This window comes from Delphinapterus leucas, chromosome 1, assembly GCF_059928025.1.
Source record: "Delphinapterus leucas isolate spDelLeu-1000000601 "Yukka" chromosome 1, BTC_Dleu_Yukka2, whole genome shotgun sequence".
NCBI classification, from domain to species: domain Eukaryota; kingdom Metazoa; phylum Chordata; class Mammalia; order Artiodactyla; family Monodontidae; genus Delphinapterus; species Delphinapterus leucas.
In genome coordinates, this window is record NC_143129.1 from 162,145,025 (window position 1) to 162,168,917 (window position 23,893).

The 23,893-nt window shown below is 40.9% G+C and overlaps 1 protein-coding gene across 2 annotated transcripts in view; it reads left to right on the top strand.

Annotated features, from left to right (window-relative positions):
• KIAA0319L (KIAA0319 like) overlaps positions 1-23,893 on the top strand; it is a 114,009-nt gene that overhangs the window by 24,098 nt on the left and 66,018 nt on the right. For both annotated transcript variants that reach the window (XM_022575209.3, XM_022575208.3), the window contains exon 3: positions 14,431-14,945. In XM_022575209.3, the coding sequence (XP_022430917.1) occupies positions 14,431-14,945 (515 nt within the window). The remainder of the gene's footprint in view (positions 1-14,430; positions 14,946-23,893) is intronic.

A 23,893-nucleotide genomic window follows, 5' to 3' on the forward strand; every position in this document is an offset into this window, starting at 1 on the left:
GAAGAACGGATAAGTGACCTGGAAGACAGAATGGGGGAATTCACTGTTGCAGAACAGAATAAAGAAAAAAGAATGAAAAGAAATGAAGACAGCCTAAGAGACCTCAGGGACAACATTAAACGCAACAGCATTCACATTATAGGGGTCCCAGAAGGAGAAGAGAGGGAGAAAGGACCAGAGAAAATATTTGAGGAGGTTACAGTTGAAAACTTCCCTAACATGGGAAAGGAAATAGTCAGCCAAGTCCAGGAAGCTCAGCGAGTCCCATATAGGATAAACCCAAGGAGAAACACGCTGAGACACATGGTAATCAAGTTGGCAAAAATTAAAGACAAAGAAAAATTATTGAAAGCAGCAAGGGAAAAGTGACAACATACAAGGGAACTCCCATAAGGTTAACAGCTGATTTCTCAGCAGAAACTCTACAAGCCAGAAGGGAGTGGCATGATATACTTAAAGTGATGAAAGGGAAGAACCTACAACCAAGATTACCCAGAAAGGATCTCATTCAGATTCGATGGAGAAATCAAAAGCTTTACAGACAAGCAAAAGCTAAGAGAATTCAGCACCACCAAACCAGCTCACAACAAATGCTAAAGGAACTTCTCTAAGTGGGAAACACAAGAGAAGAAAAGGATCTACAAAAAACCCCACCCAAAACAATTAAGAAAATGGTCATAGGAACATACATATCGCTAATTACCTTAAATGTGAATGGATTAAATGCTCCAACCAAAAGACACAGGCTTGCTGAATGGATACAAAAACAAGACCCACCTATATGCTGTCTACAAGAGACGCACTTCAGACCTAGGGACACATACAGACTGAAAGTGAGGGGATGGAAAAAGATATTCCATGCAAATGGAAATCAAAAGAAACCTGGAGTAGCAATACTCATATCAGATAAAATAGACTTTAAAATAAAGAATGTTACAAGAGACAAGGAAGGACACTACATAATGATCAAGGGATCAATCCAAGAAGAAAATATAGCAATTATAAATATATATGCACCCAACATAGGAGCACCTCAATACATAAGGCAACCACTAACAGCTATAAAAGAGGAAATTGACAGTAACACAATAATAGTGGGGGACTTTAACACCTCACTGACACCAAGGGACATCATCCAAAATGAAAGTAAATAAGGAAACAGAAGCTTTAAATGACAAAATAGACCAGATAGATTTAATTGATATTTATAGGACATTCCATCCCAAAACAGCAGATTACACTTTCTTCTCAAGTGTGCATGGAACATTCTCCAGGATAGATCACATCTTGGGTCACAAATCAAGCCTCAGTAAATTTAAGAAAGTTGAAATCATATCAAGCATCTTTGCTGACCACAGCGCTGTGAGATCAGAAATGAATTACAGAGGAAAAAACGTAAAGAATACAAACACATGGAGGCTAAACAGTACATTACTAAATAACCAAGAGATCACTGAAGAAATCAGAGAGGAAATCAAAAAATACCTAGAGACAAATGACAATGAAAACACAACAATCCAAAACCTATGGGTTGCAGCAAAAGCAGTTCTAAGAGGGAAGTTTATAGCTATACAAGCCTACCTCAAGAAACAAGAAAAATCTCAAATAAATAATCTAACCTTACACCTAAAAGAACTAGAGAAAGAAGAACAAACAAAACCCAAAGTTAGCAGAAGGAAAGAAATCGTAAAGATCAGAGCAGAAATAAATGAAATAGAAACAAAGAAAATAATAGCAAAGATCAATAAAACTAAAAGCTGGTTCTTTGAGAAGATAAACAAAATTGATAAACCATTAGCTAGACTCATCAAGAAAAAGAGGGAGAGGACTCAAATCAATAAAATTAGAAATGAAGAAGGAGAAGTTACAACAGACACCGCAGAAATACAAAGCATCCTAAAAGACTACTACAAGCAACTCTATGCCAATAAAATGGACAACCTGGAAGGAATGGACAAATTCTTAGAAAGGTATAACCTTCCAAGACTGAACCAGTAAGAAACAGAAAATATGAACAGACTAATCACAAGTAATGAAATTGAAACTGTGATTAAAAATCTTCCAACAAACAGAAGTCCAGGACCAGATGGTTTCATCTATCAAACATTTAGAGAAAAGCTAACACCCATCCTTCTCAAACTCTTCCAAAAAATTGCAGAGGAAGGAACACTCCCAAACTCATTCTATGAGGCCACCATCACCCTGATACCAAAACCAGACAAAGAAACTACAAAAAAAGAAAATTACAGACCAATATCACTGATGAGTATAGATTCAAAAATCCTCAACAAAATACTAGCAAACAGAATCCAACAACACATTAAAAGGATCATATACCATGATCAGTGGGATTTATCCCAGGGATGCAAGGATTCTTCAATATACGCAAATCAATCAGTGTGATACACCATATTGACAAATTGAAGAATAAAAACCATGTGATCATGTCAATAGATGCAGAAAAAGCTTTTGACAAAATTCAATACCCAATTATGGTAAAAGCTCTCCAGAAAGTGGGCATAGAGGGAACCTACCAAAAAAAAAAAAAAAAAAAAAAAGCTTTTGCACAGCAAAGGAAACCATAAACAAGACAAAAAGACAACCCTCAGAATGGAAGAAAATATTTGCAAATGAAGCAACGGACAAAGGATTAATCTTCAAAATATACAAACAGCTCATGGAACTCAATATCAAAAAAATAAACAACTCAATCAAAAAATGGGCGGAAAACCTAAATAGACATTTCAGCAAAGAAGACATACAGATGGCCAAGAGACACATGAAAAGACGCTCAACATCACTAATTATTAGAGAAATGCAAATCAAGACTACAATGAGGTATCACCTCACACCAGTCAGAATGGCCACCATCAAAAAATCTACAAACAGTAGATGCTGGAGAGGGTGTGGAGAAAAGGGAACCCTCTTGCACAGTTGGTAGGAATGTAAATTGATACAGCCACTATGGAGAACAGTATGGAGGTTCCTTAAAAAACTAAGATCTACCACATGACCCAGCAACCCCACTACTAGGCATATACCCTGAGAAAAACCATAATTCAAAATGACACATGTACCCCCTGTGTTCACTGCAGCACTATTTACAATAGCCAAGACATGGAAACAACCTAAATGTCCAATGACAGATGAATGGATAAAGAAGATGTGGTACATATATGCAGTGGAATATTAACCATAAAAAGGAGTGAAATTGGGTTATTCGTAGAGATGTGGATGGACCTAGAGTCTGTCATACAGAGTGAAGTAAGTCAGAAAGAGAAAAACAAATATTGTATATTAATGCATATATGTGAAATTTAGGAAGATAGTACAAGTACAGGACTTCCCTGGTGGTGCAGGGGTTAAGAATCTGCCTGCCAATGCAGGGGACATGGGTTCGATCCCTGATCCGGGAAGATCCCACATGCTGCACAGCAACTAAGCCCATGTTCCACAACTACTGAGCCTGCGCTCTAGAGCCCGCGAGCCACAACTACTGAGCCTGCGTGCCACAACTATGGAAGCCTGCACTCCTAGAGTCTGTGCTCCGTAGTGGAAGAAGCCACCGTAGTGAGAAGACCATGCACCACAACGAAGAGTAGCCCCTGCTCACTGCAACTAGAGGAAGCCCACATGCAGCAACAAAGACCTAACGCAGCCATAAATAAATAGATAGGTAGACAGAGAATTTTTTAAAAAGAAAAATAGTACAGATGAACCTATTTCTAGGGCAGGAATAGAGATGCAGACATAGAGAACAGACGTGGACACCAGCGGGGTGAGGGGGTAGACGAATTGGGAGGTTAAGACTGACATATATACACTACCATGTGTAAAATAGGTGGCTAGTGGGAACCTGCTGTATAGCACAGGGAGCTCAACTCAGTGCTCTGTGATGACCTGGATAGGTGGGATGGGGGATGGGTGGAAGGGAGGTCCAAGAGGGAGGGGATATATGTATACATATAGCTGATTCACTTCATTGTACAGCAGAAACTAACACAACATTGTAAAGCAATTATACTCCAATAAAAGAAAAAGTTAATGAAAATAGAAAATAAACCAATTTGTCATATACAGTTAGCATAATATTCAAAGGCCTAATTTGTGATACAGTAGTATGTGTACTCTAGTAATAACAAAAAAGATGTAGCTTTAGGTCTGATAACCACTGTAATTTTAATGTTATTTTGAGATGTGACAATTGGAACACGAGAACATCTATGGTTTCCCTTGGTGACAAAGTCACACATCTGATACTACTGTGATTTATTGCCTATATTCATAATCAGTGGAAGTGCTTTGATACCTTAATTGAAAATAAAGATGCAATTCACCCCCCCCAAGAAAAAAGTACGTGCAAATTTTGCCTATAAAATATCCTAACCGTGTATAGCTTTCCACAGAAACTTGGTTCCCCTGCACCCCCCACCCCCAGTCCCCAGGGGGTTTATCAGCTGCTTTCTTTTCAGGTAACACCAGCGGGGCCTTCCCTCTACTCCCATTCCCACTATCTCAGACCTCCCACTGGGATACCGTTTGATGAATTTGGTTAAAGTATGAATTCCCAAATGACCTTAACCGTATAGTTCCTAAGATAGCAGGCATTCTGTCTCTACTTCCTTCTTGGTTGCCAGCCAGCACAGTTTCCAAGTTAGCTGGAGAAGTCAAGCTTGTTACCTGAGATTTAAGAATGCCGGAGGCAACAGCACTGTCTAAATATTTCCAGAGTTGTTCACAGCTTTCTAAAAGTATTTGATGAATTTCCTTCTGGCAGTAATTCTTATATTCTATAGGCTTTTCTACTCTGCTACTTGGAATTATGAAACCTGGTCTAGATTTTGTGCCAGATTATTAGAATTCTATCTTTTGAGAGGTGGTAATGTTAAGTAAGCATTGTTAGTTCCAGAGCCTCCTGTTTTGGGGATCCTCCAGGTAATTCATATGAGAGACCTGTATTCTCTGCTTTGTCAAGACTTTAGAAAGAAAGGGATTGGCTCTGCCTTCGTTTTCACCCTGGGTAAGCTTTCTCTGTGCTCCTACTAACAGTGAGTTCTAGACTTTCCCAAAGGAAAAGCCTAAGATTCTACCAACTGTAAGCCCTTTTTGGTATAAGGATTTAGTATTACTTTTGTTTAGGCCCTGGGAGCAGAGCCAGGCTATGGCCGTGTGGGCAGGAGAGGAACTGATCTAAAACTGGAGCTTATTTTCATCTTACCTTTTATCCAAGTTACTTGTAGAATCCAATATTGACTCTTCCACTGCTTCCCTGCTTCCTCCTCTAATGCATCCTTTTTCTCAAGAGTAACAATAATGAAAACTGAATCTCAGAGAGGTTAAATTACTTTTCAGAGGTTAAATTACTAGTAAATGATAGATCTAGAGCTGAAACTAGAACCCTTGTCTTTTAATCTAAGAGGAAGAATTATGATCCACTGAATAGATGAAAAAGAACTGCTCCCTCTCCCGCATTTTTGTTATTGAACACATAATGGAGCAACATTAAATAACATTTAATTTAAAAAACCCCCTCAAATTCCCACTAACTGAACATATGAACTCACAGATCAGAGTACCTCCTCCCCTTATTGGGAACTATTGGGATTAATTTTTTTAGCAACACTGAAGCCAGCTAACCTCCCCCAGACATTACTTGTCATCAGTTCCTCGTCAGTTATTCCTGGTCACTGTTGAAGATATAAGTGCTTCTGATCATCTGTTCTCTCCCAGGCTCTATTCCTTTGAGCTTATACAAAGGATCAAATTGTCAGATAAGACTCACAAGAATCAGAGATCTTACCCATTACTAAGCTTTACTAATACTTTTTTTTAATTTTTATTTTTGTCTGTGTTGGGTCATCGTTACTACGTGCGGGCTTTTTTTAGTTGTGGCGAGCGGGGGCTACTCTCCGTTGCAGTGTGCAGGCTTCTCGTTACGGTGTCCTCTTCTGTTGCGGAGCACGGGCTCTAGGCGCGCGGGCTTCAATAGTTGTGGTGCAAGGGCCTAGCTGCTCCGCGGCATGTGGGATCTTCCCGGACCAGGGCTTGAACCCGTGTCCCCTGCATTCGCGGGCAGATTCTTAACCACTGTGCCACCAGGGAAGCCCAATGATACTTTTAAGAATTTGGAAATCAAGAGGTATAAGTGAAGTAGGGAGGGTCTGGAACATCCTGTATGAACCCACAGGTTGTTCCTTCCCTCATTGAACATGTTCTCTCCAGCCCAGAGTAGTGGATGAGATCTGTAACTGAGGCTTCCAGGTCACCTCACAAAGCAGGGAGAATGTTTGGGTTATGAAACATTTCTCTTTTATACTACCAGATAGTTGTATAGCTTATGCGACATTCTTTGCGGAGCCATGGAAGCAAAAGAAGTTCTCCCCACCTGCTTTTATCTCCTCCTCTTTCAAGATCTTAATTTAACCAGAGCTGCTAGTAACAACTAGGGAATTCGAATTTTTTGCTACCTTCTCTTCGACCTTGTAATCTCCATAAATCCCCTTGACCATTTCCCTGGAGTCTAAATATGTTCCCCTCTCCCCTGCATTCCATTGGTAAGACATCCTCCGTAACTTGCCTGAAAGCTTTCACCATTTTATACCAAGGATGGATAGGCAGCCATTCCTGTCGTCAGTTGCTCATCGTATTTTTCCATCTTCTTTTTTTCTTGCTGTGAAGTGCCCTAACCATTACAATGTGTGTGAGTCTGATTTGACGTTCCCATATAAATTTGTGCTTTTCAACTCACTGGCACTTACCACCCCTCCCTTCCTAACTTTTTAACTGTGACAAGAATCCACAGAGTTACTAAACCCTCTCTATACTCTAACTCGTCAGTCAGGACATTGGATAGAGAGAATGTTCTGAGACCTGGCTTTCTCTTGGGGAAGTACATATTTCTCTCTAGCCTGCAGGCAGTGGTTGCTCATTCTCCCATATCCCATTTACCTCTGAGTTTGGAGGTGGAGCTGACTCCTCACTGTTATTTCTTGAACATTACTCCTCCACTTTCATGTAAAAACTTCTTCTTTTTGAGGTTTATAACACTTCTTACCCCTAATCATTACTCACCTACCAACTGTCATTCACCCTCTCTCATTTATTGTGGCATATGGGCCTCGTCTCTTTTCAAAGTTCTGCCATCAGGGCTTCCCTGGTGGCGCAGTGGTTAAGAATCTGCCTGCTAATCCAGGGGACATGGGTTCGAGCCCTGGTCCAGGAAGATCCCACATGCCGCAGGGCAACTAAGCCCGTGTGCCACAACTACTGAGCCTGCAAGCCACAACTACTGAAGCCTGCACGCCTAGAGCCCATGCTCTGCAACAAGAGAAGCCACCGCACTGAAGAGTAGCCCCTGCTTGCTGCAACTAGAGAAAGCCTGCACGCAGCAACAAAGACCCAATCAGCCAAAAAAAAATAATAATAATAAATAAATCCTGCCATCAGCCTGGATGTCTTCAGTATGACCCTCTCAATACCTGGCCATCTGACAGTTCCTTTGTTCATTCTTTCAATACTTCCTTCATGCATACATGCATTTATTTGTGCATTCATTCAAAAAGGGTTTTTGATCACCTACAATGTAATGTGCCAAGTCCTATGCTAGAATTGGAGATAACAGTGGTGAGGGGGGGAAAAAAGCCAGATGTGGTCCTGTCATCCTGGAGCTTACAGTGAAGCTGTGGGGGAAGGACATTGAACAGATGATCACACAAATACATGTAACTTTATAAGTGCTATGATTACTTTGAAGGAGAGAGGCAACAGGACCCAAAGGGTGTACTAGAGAGACCTGTCTTAGCATGGAGGCTTCTCTGAGGAAATGATGGTTGACTGCAACCGCCTATGAGGAGTTAACTGGTTAAGGAAAGGAGGCAAGAAAATTCCAAATAGCGGGGGCAGCATGTACAAAGCCCAGTTAGGAGAGGGAGCGTGGTCCATTTGAAGAATGAATGAAGTCTGGTGGTGGAACATGATGAAGGAGGGAGAGCATGATATAAGGTGGGGCTAGAAAGGTAGGCAGGGTCCAGATCATACAAGATCTTTTTAGGTTATGTTAAGGATTTTAATTCATTCAAGGGAGTGAAACCATTGAAAATTTTAATATTTTTAAAATTTATTTTTCCAGATATAATACATATACATTGTACAAATTCAAAAGGTATAAAAGGGTATTTAGTGAACAAACAAGTCTCTCATCTACCTAGTTTCCCGTCCTAAAGGCAACCATGCCAGTTTCTTGAATATTCTTCCAAAAATAGTCTGTGCATATATACACACACACACACACACACAATTGTATTCTTTTTTACCCACACACAAATTGTAGCATACTGTACACACTGCTATGCACCTTTCTTTTTCCACATAATGTTTTAATGTTTCCTGGACATCATTTCATATCAGGACTATAGAGAGTGGCCTTATTCATCCCAGCAACTGCATAAATCTTCCTTAGTTTGTTTAACCAGTTCTCTGTTGAGGGATGTCTAAGTTATTTCCAGTATTTTTCATCAAACAATGTACAGTAACTATCTTTGATATCATGTCACATATATGATAATGTATCTGATAAATAAGTTCCAAAGTTAGCTACCTTTATTCTGTAAAGACTGAATTCCTTTCCTTCATAGCACTCCATTAGTTTGCAGTTCTATGTTTATTACGTCTATTTAATCACTGTCTCCCCCATCTAAATTATAAGCTCCATCAAAGAGATACCTAGCATGAAACAGATGTTCAATAATATTTGTTGGGGATTTCCCTGGCGGTCCAGTGGTTAAGGCTCCGCACTTCCACTGCAGGGGGCTCGGGTTCAATCCCTGGTCAGGGAACTAAGATCCCACATGCTGCTCAGTGCGGCCAAAAAAAGCCAAAAAAAAATTTTTTTTGAATGGATGAATGAGTAAGGAGATAAGGATAATAGCTAGATGGGAAGTAAGGGCAGGGCGCCTTATTAGTTTAAGCTTTGAGGTTATCTTTCACACCAGACAGAAATAATTTGCATCTCTATAAAAATCAAAGTCATTTGGAACTTATCCCTTCTATAAGTTAACATCTAAATTTAGGCTCTACTCAATAGTAAATAGTAAGTCAAACAAAAGTATATGCTCTTACACCAGGGGTTGGCAAACTTTCTTAAAGGGCCAGACAGTAAATATTTTAGGCTTTACTGGTCTTAAGATAACTCTATTGCAGCTACTTAGCTCTGCCATTAGAACAGAAGCAGCCATAGGTAATACATAAATAAATGAATGTGACTATGTTCCAGTGAAACTTTATTTACAATAATAGGCAGCAGCTGGAGTTGGCCCTTGGGCCATAGTTGGCTCCCCTGGTTTGATGAATCAGTAATGATAACCCTTCTTTCATTCCTGATATTGTCAATTTGTAACTTTTCTCTTTTTTCTGTCATCAGTCTGACTGGAGCTTTATCAGTTTTATTGACCTTTCAAACAACCAGATTTTGGTTTCATTGATTTTTCTCTGTTGTTTTTTGTTTGTTTTCTGTTTCAGTGGTTACTCTTATCTTTATCTTTTCCTTTCTCTGCTTATCTTGGATATATTTTACTCTTTTTTTTTCTGTCTTTTATGATGAAAGCATAAGATCATTGTTTTTTTTCCTGTTAAAGTTTGGCCTTTATTTTTCCGGATCTTTTTGAATGCATATATCTACAAACAAAAAAGCTTCATTTTAAAGAATATAAATAAGACCATAATATATAAATTTTCTGCAACTTGCTTTTTTAACTTAACAAGGTATCATGGGGATATTTCTTTGGCTGTATATAGAACTCTACCTAATTCTTTTCACTTGCTATATAGTATTCTGTAGTAACTATTTCTATATTGATAGACATTTAGGTTCTTCAAATATTTTACAGTACAAACTATACTATAATGAAGTCCTCACAAGTGGGAAGTTCTCTGGGATAGAGGTACACAGAATATTTTTGTTAGATGTATAATTTATTGAATGTCTTCTCTTTGATGCTCAGAAGGAATAAACTACTTCTATGTGATTTACCACAATAACTACTTTTCATGGCTCGCTCTTTGCTATGAATTATCTTTTGTTGTTTAAGGGCTGAACTTTGGGGAAAATCTTCCCATATTAATTTTGTTTATAAGACTTTTCTCTGGTATGGCTTTTCTGATGTCCAATAAAAACTGAGCTAGCTCTTCATATGGGCTTTCCCACAGTCATTACATCAGTAGGGTTTATTTCCACTATGAGTCTTCTGATGTCCAGCAAAGGATGTATACCTGAAAGATTTTCCACATTTACTACAGCTATAGGGTTTCTCTCCTGTATGCATCTTTGATGATTAATAAGAGTTGAGCTCTTCCTAAAGGCTTTTCTGCATTCATCATACCAGTATGGTTTCTCATCAGTATGGATTTTCTTATGTTCCAACACAGTTGCGTTATCCCTGAAAGTTTTCCTACATTCATTACATATAAAAGGCCTTTCTCCACTATATATTCTCTCATGATGAGTAAGGGCTGCCTTCTGAGCAAAGACTTTCTCACAGTCTTTACATTTGTAAGGGTTTCTGACTGGTCTGAATTCTCTGATGACCTAAAAGGATAGAGTTCTTTCTGAAAGCTTTTCCACATGCATTGCATTTATAGGGTTTTTCTCTAGAATGAATTCTCTAATGATTAATAATTTTGAGTGCTTCTTGAAGAATTTCCCACATTCAGTACATCTATAAAGTTGTTTTCTTATGTGAATTTTATGATGATTAAAAGAAATGAGCTGCTCATAATGGCTATCAAACATTGTTTATGTTTATGGGATTTCTTACCAGTATGATATCTCTGGTGTCTAATAAAGGAGGAATTTGAAGACTTTCCTACATTATAGTACTACTTCTCTATGGAGCTTCTGTCCTCCCACTTCAGGCCTATATCAATTATGACACTTTTTGTTTGCCCTTTCAGAGCAGACGGTTCAGAAGTATTTTGCTTTAGGGCTGACATCTTTCTTTCAAACCAGGACACCTGGACTGCACAGGTACCTGGTGGAACTTCTCACACTTCCATCCAGGGCTCTGCCCCTTGCTCCAGTTGGGCTATTAATTTTGGTTTGAAAGAGAGAAAAGCCCCATAACAACAGATTCCTATAGATTTCCAACATCATATCTCTGTACATGTCCATTGAATGGCATCCAGATATCTTCATTCAATCTGGGTAGAGGCCATAGCCTCATCCCCAAATGTCAAGAATCCCTAGATCCAGGCTCTTGGTAGTCTTGGAGCCATCTGTCTTCTGAAGTATTCTTCCATGCAAGGGCAGAGAACACTGCTTAGGCCAATAGTTCTGGATGCTAGAAGTCCAAAATCAAGGTGTTGGCAGGGTTGGTTCCTTCTGAGACTCTGAGTAGAATCCTTCTTTGACTCTTCCTAGCTTCTGGTGGTCACTGTCAGTCCTTGATTTTCCTTGCCATGCAGCTGTATCATTTCAATCTCCGCTTCTGTCATCACATGGCATTCTCCCTATGTGTCTTTCTAGATCATTGATTTTAGACTTTTCTTCTTTTCCAAAATAAGCATTTAAAGCTATAAATGTCCCTCTAAACGTTGCTTTAACTGCATCCCACTAATTTTAATATGTTCTGTTTTCAGTTTCATTTAGTTCAAAATACTTTCTAAACTTTCATGCAGTTTTAACCTACACTTGGTGTAAATTAGTATTATACCAAGGGAACCACTGTCCAACTGTCTGGAGGTCTTTCTCTGTGTAGCTTCCTCCTTTCTGGTAGTCTCTAGCTATCATAGTCACCCTGAACTCTGTTTCCTCAACTCAGCAAGACCACCCTACTCTGCTTGGGTTCTTCCTGTTACACAGTCTGCAGCATGCCTAGCCTGTAAATGGAAAGCCAAGGTGGTCCTAGGGCTCACCCTTGTTTATTTCCTTTCTCTCTGGGATCACAGCCCCAGACCACATGTTGTTCAGTGTCCAAAAACAATTGTTGCATATATTTTGTGTAGTTTTCTAGTTTCTCATGGTAGGAAAGCAAGTCCTATGGCAATTTCTCCTTCAAGGGCAGAAGTGGAGGTTACAGTACATTAAAAAAATTAAATAAAATAGTGGCTTATAGAAAACTGCAAGCTATTTTCATCTTTGTGGACCTTTTCACTATATTAAATATGAGAGACTTTTTCTGAGAAGAATGATGGAAAGTTGATATAAAGATAACTGAAAGTAGTTACTGATGTAACAATTTACTGATTTCAACAAACTCTGTACACTCAGCTGTTACCAAGATTCATTTTAGGAAGGTGGATGAGGAAATGAGCATTTCCATAGCTCTTGGTAACTTCATTTTTTTCATAGTTTCTATTTATTCATCTTTTCTTAAGTAAGTTCTATTTTTTTCTGGCCTCTAAATTGTCTTGTCTGATGTTAGGTTGGAGCCCATGTTTCTCTCTTTTTGTTTAAAGAGCAATGGCAGGGACTTCCCTGGTGGCACAGTGGTTAAGAATCCGCCTGCCAATGCAGGGGACACGGGTTCGATCCCTGGTCTGGGAAGATCCCACATGCCATGAAGCAGCTGAGCCTGTGCGCCACAACTACTGAGCCTGTGCTCTAGAGCCTGCGAGCACAGCTGCTGAGCCCACATGCCACAACTACTGAAGCCCGCGCGCCTAGAGCCCTTGCTCCGCAACAAGAGGAGCCACCGCAATGAGAAGCATGCACACTGCAACGAAGAGTAGCCCCCGCTCGCCGCGACTAGAGAAAGCCTGCGTGCAGCAATGAAGACCCGACGCAGCCAAAAATAAATAAAAAATAAATAAATTTTAAAAAAGAAAGAAAGAAAGAACAGTGGCAGATTGGCTTCCATAGTGCTTGACTCCATAATCCAGAAGGCTGCCTGTTTTTCTCTTATCTCTCAGTTGACTGGTGTCCACATTTAGTAATTGTTTCCTGGGAGTCACGATGGCTTTGGCAGATTATCCAGTTGTTGCTTTAGTCAGTCTTAGCCCTTTTTCAGTTATGTGTACATGTAGACATGACTATCCATCTGTTCAGTGGTTTGATTCTACTATATATTTTCTATATGTAATTCTACAATAAAATTTTATGCTATAACCCCAGGGCTAGGGCTAGGGTGAAGAAAGAGGTACCTAGGGTATGAATTTCAGGAAACACTCACTCTCAAGATGGGGGTAAGCTGGGACTTCCCTGGTGGTCCAGTGGCTAAGACTCTGCACTCCCAATGCAGGGGGCTGGGGTTCGATCCCTGGTCAGGGAACTAGATCCCACATGCAGCAGCTAAGAGTTCGCATGCTGCAACTAAGACCCAATGCAACCAAATAAATAAATATTTAAAAAAAAAAAAAACGGTGAGGGTAGGCCAGCCCTGCACTTACATGACTCCTCTAAGAGTGTGCCTGAGGCATCTCTCTTGCCTCATCCTGGTTCTGGGTTTGTATAACCCTGACCATAGTTGGTTACAGACACCTATATAACTAAAACCTTAAAATGAACTCTGTATAAAAACTTTAATTCAGACCATGCTTTGACTTTATTGCATCTAAGAAAACAGAAATGAGGTGATATTTCAGGAAAATCAATACCATGCCTGAAAACATTCAATGGCTCAAAAGTTTATCTGTAAGCGACGTTAGCCGGAATTTTGGACCATGTTATCTAGGTTAACCACAGTATGTCACTGTTGTACTTCTATTCCTTTATTTCTTTTTCTTTTTTTTAAATTAATTTTTATTGGAGTATGGTTGCTTTACAATGTTGTGTTAGCCTCCAATATTTCTTATTATGACACGGCTTAGAACTTAGAAGTTCATTCTAGCAGAATACCTCTCATGATTAAAATTTTTGGTAAGCTTGACTGACTACTGCTCTGGTTGATGCTGTGATATGCAAAACCACCTGACTTTGGTAAACCATTGATTAGAGAATGGATGAACCTGAATCCTGCAGTAGATCAAGAGTACTCAGTTTGTGTTGCTGCCAGTTCAGTGGGCAGAGTACTCCATCTTCTTCAGCTGGCTGCTCTTCTGGTCCCATAATCTTCATACTGTCCCTGAGAAATGCCTTGGAGGTGAATGTGAGGTCAAGTGGTGGGACTCTGCCCCCATCCTTCAGTACACTTCCATCAGAAGAGCTCTTTTGTTTTGTTTTTTCTGTTTCATGAACTGGAGTTCTGTTTAAAAGGTCTACATGCAAGGGACTCATTGAGGAGGGGAGCCAGTGATGAATGTGGAGCCGTACTTCTACAAGCTAAAATATCCTGAGCCAAAAAACTCTCTCTTTTGTGTCTTTTATTCCACTTACTAGACAGCTTTCCCACCCTCTTAAAAACCAATCTTCAACCTCAAATGTTAGAATTCAGGACTCTTTACAGAGCTGTAGTCTCTGTTTTTATTTCATTTTAAAATGTTTTCATTCTTTGTTTTTAGATGCCAAGGAGAGCAGGTGCCAGCAGGCGAAGACACAGTTTGGAGTTGGCCTGAGATCTGGGGGAGAAAATCACCTCTGGCTTCTTGAAGGAACCCCCTCTCTGCAGACATGTTGGGCTGCCTGCTGCCAGGACTCTGCCTGTCATGCCTTTTGGTGGTTAGAAGGGATGTGCATTCAGGCAGACTGTAGCAGGCCCCAGAGCTGCCAGGCTTTTAGGACAGACTCTTCCAATTCTATGCTGGTGTTTTTAAAAAAATTCCAAACTGCAGATGACCTGGACTTTCTACCTGAAGATGATGTTCCACATATTCTGGGGCTAGCTTGGAGCAGGGTATCTTGGAGGAGGCAGAGCCCACCCAGAACTCCACTCAGACCTACTTTATCTTCCAGTGACCAGCAGAGCTTCATCAGGAAGCTTCGGAAGAGAGAGAGTCCCAGTGAAGAAGTAGCTACAGTGACACAGCCTTCTAAAATGAATGAGCGAGGTGATCTGAATACCACTAGCTCTGCAGAGGTAAGCATATTATGAATAAGGAGCAAAGAAACTGTTTAATCTGCTTTTACATTTGGCGCATACATGAGCTATGAAGCTGGTGCTTGTGGGCGGTGCTCCTAGGCTGAGGAGTGTATGTATAAAGCTGCTTGGTGTCATCTTAGTAGGTGCTGCTGCCCAGATGTTCACGGTAATTTGACCTTAGAGACGTTCATTCCGTGCAAGTCTGACCACTGTTTTGGTAAAAGCAGAAAGCTGCTCATTATCTAGTCTAAGCTGGCTCTTGGCTACAGGTGAGTGCAGTTGTGTGGGCGTTAGTCTCCACCAACAATTCTGCAGTGTTTTCTGCCAGATTGCAGAACACTTGATTGATGTAGTTGCAGTCAAGTTCTCCTCCTCCTCCCCCATCTCCCTCCTGTAAACACATTCCTTAGGAGGTAGTTTCTATTCAACTCTGAAGTAACCATGCCTGGTATTGCAGATGAAGACCTGACCTGCCGGGCTGGGGAGCTGGATGTGGCCATTAGCCAAGAGGTCCCGGGTGAATTCTTACCAAGCTTTGTATGCCAAGGGAGATACCACTGGTAGAGTTTATTCTGCTTATTATGTTTCTTCATTGTTGATCTTCCTGGGCGAATGATTAAAAGGAATGAATCACTCTGTGCTCGTTCTCCCTTGATTGCTGTGACTTATTTTTGTATTTGTTTTGTCCTAGTTGTCTCTATCAAGTTGAAGCCATACTAGGGAGGCTGCTGCATGCTAGGCACTGTGTGTGCTAATCGTTATATTATGTCATTTTGTTTAATTCTCATAGCAATATTTCCAAGTATGTATTATTAGCCCCGTTTTACTAGTGAGGAAACTGAGGCCCAAAGAGGTTAAACAATTTGATCATACAGCTAATGAATAACAAAGTTAGAATTGGAACCCAGATTTAATATTAAGGAAAAACCTTTCAGTGCAATATTAGAGATACAGTGTTAGGTTCAACATGCCCATAAACATTTATGGACATTTATTATAAATGTCAGGTACTTTTCGAAGCGCTAGAGAGATAAAGGTAAACAAGACATGATCTGTGCCCTCAGGGAGTTTACAGTCTAGTGGAGACTCAGGCATGAAGATGGGTATTTATGATAGTGTATAATTATTGCATTAGTTGATTTAGGAACAGTAGGAGCACAAAAGAAGAAGCGATCCTCCTGAGCAGGCAGGTGATGTGTATGTACAGGGAAGACTTCACTGAGATGCTTAACTTATTTCTTGAAGCATGTGGAGGATTTCACTAGGGGTTTAAAGGTAATAAAAAACATTCTGGAGGGAGATCCAGTGTATGCAAAGGCTTGGTTACACATTTGCTATCTGCAAGGTCCTGTACTAAAAGCAAGGCACTAGGAATATTATAGCAAATAAGATCATGATTCCTGCGCTAACGGAGCTTACCCTCTGACAAGGAAAATAGACGTGACGTTTATGATAAATAATTATAAGCTTGATGCACATTATGAGAGGGTAAGTGGAGTGCTCTAAGAGCATCTAACAGAGACCTAACTGAGACTGAGGGGTAAAGTTAGGCCACCCTAAGTAAGGAAAGCTTAAGCTGAGACTTAAAGTAGAAGTAGGAATTCGGAAAAGAAACAGGCATCGAGTAATTCAGGCAGAAGGAATAACAATTTCAAAGTTGGTTAGGTGCCCTAGAAAATTGGAAGATCAGGAAGTTGGGAGAGACTGGTCTTGCTTGGCAGACAGAGCAGGAGAGCTAGTGGAGAAAGAACAGGCTTCAGAGGTGTGCAGAACCTTGAGGCCTTCTTAAAGTATTAGTTTATCTTAAGCAGGGAATGAAATGATCAGATATGTTTTGTGTGGTGAGTAGACTGGAGAAGTGCAAGAATGTACATGGAGCAATCAAGTAGGAGGCTCTTCAGGCAAGGGAACCATCTCACTAAAGAAGGCAGTTGAAGATACGGGAAAGGGGATAAATGATAAATACTCCCTCAGAGCTGAGGTTCTCAAACTTTAACAAGTGTCAGAATCACTTGGAGGCCTCGTTCAAAACAGATTGCTGGGCCCAAGCTCCAAAGTTTCTGATTCAGTAGGTTTAGAGTGGGGCCTGAGAATTTGCATTTGTAACAGGTTCCTAGAGTGCTGATGCTGCTAGTCTGGGAACCACACTTTGAGAACCATGCCTTATAAGGCAGGTGGGTTAGAATCCAGAGCACAGGGCTTCCCTGGTGGCGCAGTGGTTGAGAATCCGCCTGCCAATGCAGGGGACACGGGTTCGATCCCTGGTCCGGGAGATCCCACGTGCCGTGGAGTAGCTAATCCCGAGTGCCACAATTACTGAGCCTGTGCTCTAGAGCCCGCGAGCCACAACTACTGAAGCTGGCGTGCCTAGAGCCTGTGCTCCGCAACAAGAGAAGCCACCACAAGGAGAAGCCCCCGCACCACAACGAAGAGTAGCCCCCTCTCACCGCAACTAGAGAAAAAGTCCGCGCAACAGGAATAAAGACTCAGACGTAGAGAATGAACTTGAGGACACGGGGAGGGGGAAGGGTAAGGTGAAACGAAGTGAGAGAGTGGCAGGGACTTATATATACTACCAAATGTAAAATGGATAGTGGGAAGCAGCCACATAGCATGGGGAGATCAGCGCGGTGCTTTGTGACCAACTAGAGGGGTGGGGTAGGGAGGGTGGGAGGGAGACACAGAGGGAGGAGATATGGGGATATATGTGTATGTATAGCTGATTTACTTTGTTATAAAACAGAAACTAACACACCATTGTAAAGGAATTATACTCCAATAAAGATGTTAAAAAAAAAAACCCAAATGGAAGGACCTTCTACAAAACTAGTAGTCTTCAAATATGTCAAGATCATGAAAAAGAAAGACAGAACTGTCATAGACTGGAGGGAACAAAGGAGATACAACTAAATGCAGTGTTGGATTCTGGATGAGTCATGGACAAGAAAAAAGACTTTTTCCACTGAAAACAGGCAATATTCAAATAAGGTGATTAGTTAACAGTACTATATGAATGTTAATTTTCTGGCTTCAATATATATGTAAGATGTTAACCTTAGGAGAAACAAGGTGAAGAGTATTTAGGAACTCTATACTATGTTTGCAACTTTGCAAAATAAAAAGTTTTTAAAAAGGCAGTGCCTGACACACGCACACACACAGAAAGCCTGTGCGCAGCAATGAAGACCCAATGCAGCCAAAAATAAATAAATAAATTTATTAAAAAACAAAAAAGAATCCAGAGCACAAGATTAGCCTTAAGCAGGAGGAGAGACATCTCCTTCATTGTGATAGGAAGGAAGAAATGGGTGGATATAGATGCAGCTAAGGTGGACTTTTAGGTTTGATAGGAGGAAATTGTGGTAGTTCTAATCTCATTCTTGTTTTTTCTGAAGTGGGATAGATCATTTATTGAAAGTAGAAGCAGAGGTAGGTGGAGTGGGGTTAGGTGGGTAGTAGGCAGAAAAATGAGAGGTCTGGAGAGAGTGGTAAAGGCCTGAAATGGCCATTGTGAGGGGTAGGAGATTGTAAACTAGGTAAGGAAATAGAAAGATTGCTGGGTGTCATTGAAGGTGGAGACCATGAATTTATAATTATAGTTGTATGATTCTCCTCAGTAGCTCTCAGCAACCCTGTCAAGAAAAGCCTGATAGTTTGATTCATCCAAGATTAGAACTTTGCCAGTTTTGTATAGAAGGAAATTGGGGCATTGAGACTGAGGTTGTTGTCAAGAGAGTGGATGAAAGAGAGATATAAGAAGAAAGGAAAAGAGACAAAAATAGGAGGGGCTGAAAGAGATTCAGTAGAGGAGTCTGGCATTCAGAGGTTCGATGATGGGAAGCAGATATAGGGGGACAGGTAAATGTGCTGGAAGGACAGAAGGTAGTCGTCAGAGAGTGAGATATTTGAATTTAATATTCTGGAGGTGGAGAAGATATGGTGATTAGAGGATCTAGGGTGAAGCTATGGAAGAGAGTTGCTGGGGTAGAGCAGAGAAGAAATTTATTGGTGACAGGAAGCTCATAGAACATGTTGAATGAGTTATCCATGTAGACATTGAGATAGACTTTAATAAGGATGATGGTAATGATGACAGCAGTAGTAGCTAATGTTTACTGAGTACTTACTACTATTAGTAAGTACTATGTACTTAGTACTATGTCAGGGTACTATTTCGAACCCTGTACACGAATCAACCCTTTTAATCTATGCAACAAATACTGTGAATTACTATTACCATCTTTATTTTATAAATGAGGAAACTCAGGAAAAGAAAGGTTAAGGAACATGGCAACATAGCTATATGTGGTAGTACCAGGACTTGAACCCAGCAGTCTGATTCTATCCGGAGTCTGTCCTCTTAATCTGTTTACTCTTGAGGCAAGACTTGCAGTGAAGAGGAATTTTGAGATCCAGATGTCAAAGCCATCAGTAAAGTAGGAGGAGTAATGAGTAAGTTGAGAGATGACAGCTATGATGAGAGTTGAAGTATTGTGCAGCAAGATAGCAAAGGAGAAGAGGTTTTTACAAAGAAGATAGAAGAGTAATGATTTGCAAAGGCATTGAGAAGGGGAGCAAATAAAATAGCAGCCTACCTTTAATCCTAAAGTGTGGGAGAATAAGTAGCCATCCTATTGCAGAGATAGATGGGAAACAGTATCCTCAGGGGAGGGCAGGCTTACACTTAAGAATAGGAGGTCAGGGCTTCCCTGGTGGTGCAGTGGTTAAGAATCCACCTGCCAGTGTAGGGGACGCGGGTTCGTGCCCCGGTCCGGGAAGATCCCACATGCTACAGAGCAGCTAGGCCCATGAACCACAATGACTGAGCCTGCGCGTCTGGAGCCTGTGCTCCGCAACAGGAGAGGCCGCGACAGTGAGAGGCCCGTGCACCGCGATGAAGAGTGGCCCCTGCTCGCTGCAACTGGAGAAAGCCCTCACACAGAAACGAAGACCCAACACAGCCAAAAATAAATATAAAAAATAAATAAATTAATTTTTAAAAATTCTGTGAATGTTTAAAAAAAGGAGGTCAGGGACTTCCCCAGTGGTTAAGACTCCGAGCTTCCAATGCATGGGGCTTGGGTTCAATCCCTGCTCGGGGAACTAAGATCCCACGTGCCATGTGGTACGGCCAAAAAAAAAGAGAGTAGAAGATCAGGGATCACTTTATGGGCATGTGACCTGTGCAGTCCCCACACTTAGAAAGGCCTTGTTCTTGATTTAATGCTCTGTTCTCATTATCTTGAAATTCTTAATTTTTGAACATGGAAGCCCACATTTTCATTTGCCACCAGATCCTGAAAATTTATGTATCCTCTCCTGCAGGAGGTATAGGGAACAAAACATGAAATGGTTGAGTGTACAGGTGACTTTCTGATCATTTGAATTGAATATTTGGAAGAAAAGGAGGTTGGGTTTTAAAGGAGAGGAAGTATAGATCATTGTAGGGATAACAGTGTGGTGTGGTAAATGGTTCACAACTGGGTTTTCCCCCAGAAAACGAAGTCAAGCCCTGAGTTGTAGACTTTGCCAGTTTTCATGGTGTAAATACTACCACCGTGACCAATTTCAAGCTACCAACATGAAGTCACTGAACACAGAGTTGGCAGAGATGAACACAGTCGGCATATGACCTGGCTCTAGCACACCACAGGATAATGATGATCAATAAAATTGGACCAGTAAAATTAGAACTATTGTAGATTTAGGCCTGACGGTCTTCTGGAAAATGATAAAAACTCAAACTTAGGCCTTACAAAATTCAGTTATATGCTGGAGGGAGGATCCTGAAGTTGTGTTGGCTGGGGAGTTCTTTTTCTTGTTGTTCACCAGTCATAGGCAGTGGCAATAAATTGCTGCTAGTGAACAGGGTCTCAGGCTTTATGGTCTAACATGGAGAGTGGGTGGACATGGGGGGAGGAATATTGAACTTGAACTTTGAAGCCCTAGGAGTGGGAGTGGGCTTTGTGCAGTGTCGCACATAGGCATTTCGCATCACATGTTGGGAACTGCAGGCATTGCTGAAAAATGGGGCAAAGTGAAGTCTTCAGATCCAGACAAGTTACATTTGACCTTATATGCCATGCTTAGGAGCTTGATTCTCATGCTGAAGGCCATGGATAGCTCTGGAAGGGTGGTAGGAACTTCTTGTACATTCAGAATAGTTAATTGCTAGGCATTTCTTTTAGGAGAGGACTTGGAGTTCAAACTTCTGCTCAATACATTAGGGAGAGTAAGAGAAATGTATGTACTGCAGATCTCCTTCTAATTGGGGATGACTGACTAGAAGCAATAGTTTGTACTAAAATTTTAGTTTGTACTGTTTTCACTAAGGTAGGTCAAGCAAGTCTGCATCCAAAGGAGGAAGAAATTGTATCATATATTACTCTTGTCTTGCCTGAAATGCTTGCAGAGTTGCAAATGCATGGGGTTGTCAGTAGCATTTTTCATTCTTTTGAAAACATATATATATTGCATTCAAGAGTAGGTATTGTGGACCTTCAGCAATTCCGGAAGTGGAAAGGAATGTCATCAATTTATTCCCCTTTCTCAACTTAGAGAAGGAGAGGCTTGTACTGCTTGGTTGAAGTACTTCATCCTTTCTGGATCATGAACCTCTGAATTGTTGGCGGGAGGGGCATGAAGGCTTGTTAGTTGGGTACTGGCACATTTACAGTACGAGGAGTTGAGCCACTGGCTGTTAATTGCTGCCAATCCTGCTTTGTGAAAGGAGGAGTGTTCTCTTTGAGCCCAGGGAATGAAGGTCCAATTAGGTATCCCCACACGTAAGGTTTGACTTTAACTGAGGTGCTCCTTTCTCTACCGGCACCATTTCCCCGTTTCTAGTCAATATTACAGCATTTCAACCCCTGCGAGCCGGTGGCTTTCTGTAGAACAGATGACTGAGAAGGATAAGTGAGCCAAGCTCTTGGACACCTCTCTGCTGCCTTTTATCCCCAAGGAAAACTCTTATGTTGACTTTACAGAAGGTTGGAACTTACTTAGCTCTTATCCCAAGGTAGAGGCGTGGGGTGTGGGCAGCAACAGAGAAGAGCCTTGCATAACCAAGGACAGAAACCCAAGCAGTTCTGTTTCCCTTCATCCATATTTTTGTTTTGTTTTGGTTTGGTTTGTTTTTTAAGGTTTTTTGCTTGGTTGCTTTCTTTTGGTTTTTGTTTTAAATCTTCCCTTGAATCCTTTAGGCTTGTGAAATTTTTACCAAGGGTTCATTTATTCTTCTGGCTATTACTTCCTGACAAATTTGGAATCTCTCAGGACCTAGTTTTCTCCAGATTCTCATTCTCAGTTATCTGAGCAGCAGACACCAAAAATTTTTCAGCCCCAGACCCCCTTCCAGCCCTCTGGCCTGGACAAGTTTTGTGGGTTTCTCATCCCTCACTGACCTAGACCCTTCCTGTACTGTGTGCATATATTCAATAAGTGCCCCCTCAACGCCCCCCAACCCCCGCCATTCTGATCTTGCATGAGTGGCTTGTTGCATTAAGAGAAAAACTGGGCAGCCTGTTTCCTTGTTGTGTGTGGGTATGCAAAAATCCCCGCTATTGTACGTTTCCTTTTTCAGAAGTATTAGTGCCTGAACCATAATACTTTTTCCTTATTTTTTTCTCACTATACCTGCACTCTTTCTCCTCTAATCTTCTAAATCTTCTGGCTCTTTTATCTGATTATCTGGGGTTTGTTTTTTTTTTTGAAGTACAGTTGATTTATCGTGTTAGTTTCAGGTGTACAGCAAAGTGAGTTGGTTATGTATAAATGTATATATCTATACATATATATGTATAAATAAATGTATCTACATTCTTTTTAAAATTCTTTTCTGGGGTTTCCCTGGTGGCGCAGTGGTTGAGAGTCCGCCTGCCGATGCAGGGGACGCGGGTTCATGCCACGGTCTGGGAAGATCCCACATGCCGCGGAGCGGCTAGGCCCGTGAGCCATGGCTGCTGAGCCTGCACGTCCGGAGCCTGTGCTCCGCAACGGGAGAGGCCACAACAGTGAGGGGCCCACGTACCGCAAAAAAAAAAAAAATTCTTTTCCATTATAGTTTATTATAAGATGTTGTATATATGTCAATCCCAGTCTCCCAGTTTATCCCCCTCCCCATCCCCTGGTAACCATAAGTTTGTTTTCTATATCTGTGACTCTACTTCTGTATTGTAAATAAGTTCATTTGTACCCTTTTTTTTAGATTCCACATATAAACGACGTCATATATTTGTCTTTCTGTGTCTGACTTATTTCACTCAGTATGACAATCTCTGGGTCCATCCATGTTGCTGCAGATGGCTGAGTAATATTCCATTGTATATATGTACCACATCTTCTTTATCCATTCATCTATCGATGGACATTTAGGTTGCTTCCATGTCCTGGCTATTGTAAGTAGTGCTGCAGTGAACACTGGGGTGCATGTATCTTTTTGAATTATGGTTTTCTCCAGATATCTGCCCAGGAGTGGGATTGCTGGATCATATGGTAGTTCTATTTTTAGTTTTTTAAGGAACCTCCATACTGCTGTCTGTAGTGGCTGCACCAATTTACATCCTCCCCCAACAGTGGAGGAGGGTTCCCTTTTCTCCACACCCTCTCCAGCATTTATTATTTTAGAGTTTTTGATGATGGCCATTCTGACTGGTGTGAGGTGATACCTCATTGTAGTTTTGATTTGCATTTCTCTAATAATTAGCTGTATGGAGCATCTTTTCATATGCCTGTTGGTCATCTGTTTGTCTTCTTTGGAGAAGTGTCTATTTAGGTCTTCTGCCCATTTTTTGATTGGGTTGTTTGGTTTTTTTGATATTGAGCTGCATGAGCTGTTTGTATATTTTGGAGATTAATCCCCTGTTGTTCACTTCATTTGCAAATATTTTCTCCCATTCTGTGGGTTGTCTTTTCGCTTTGTTTATGGTTTCCTTTGCTATGCAAAA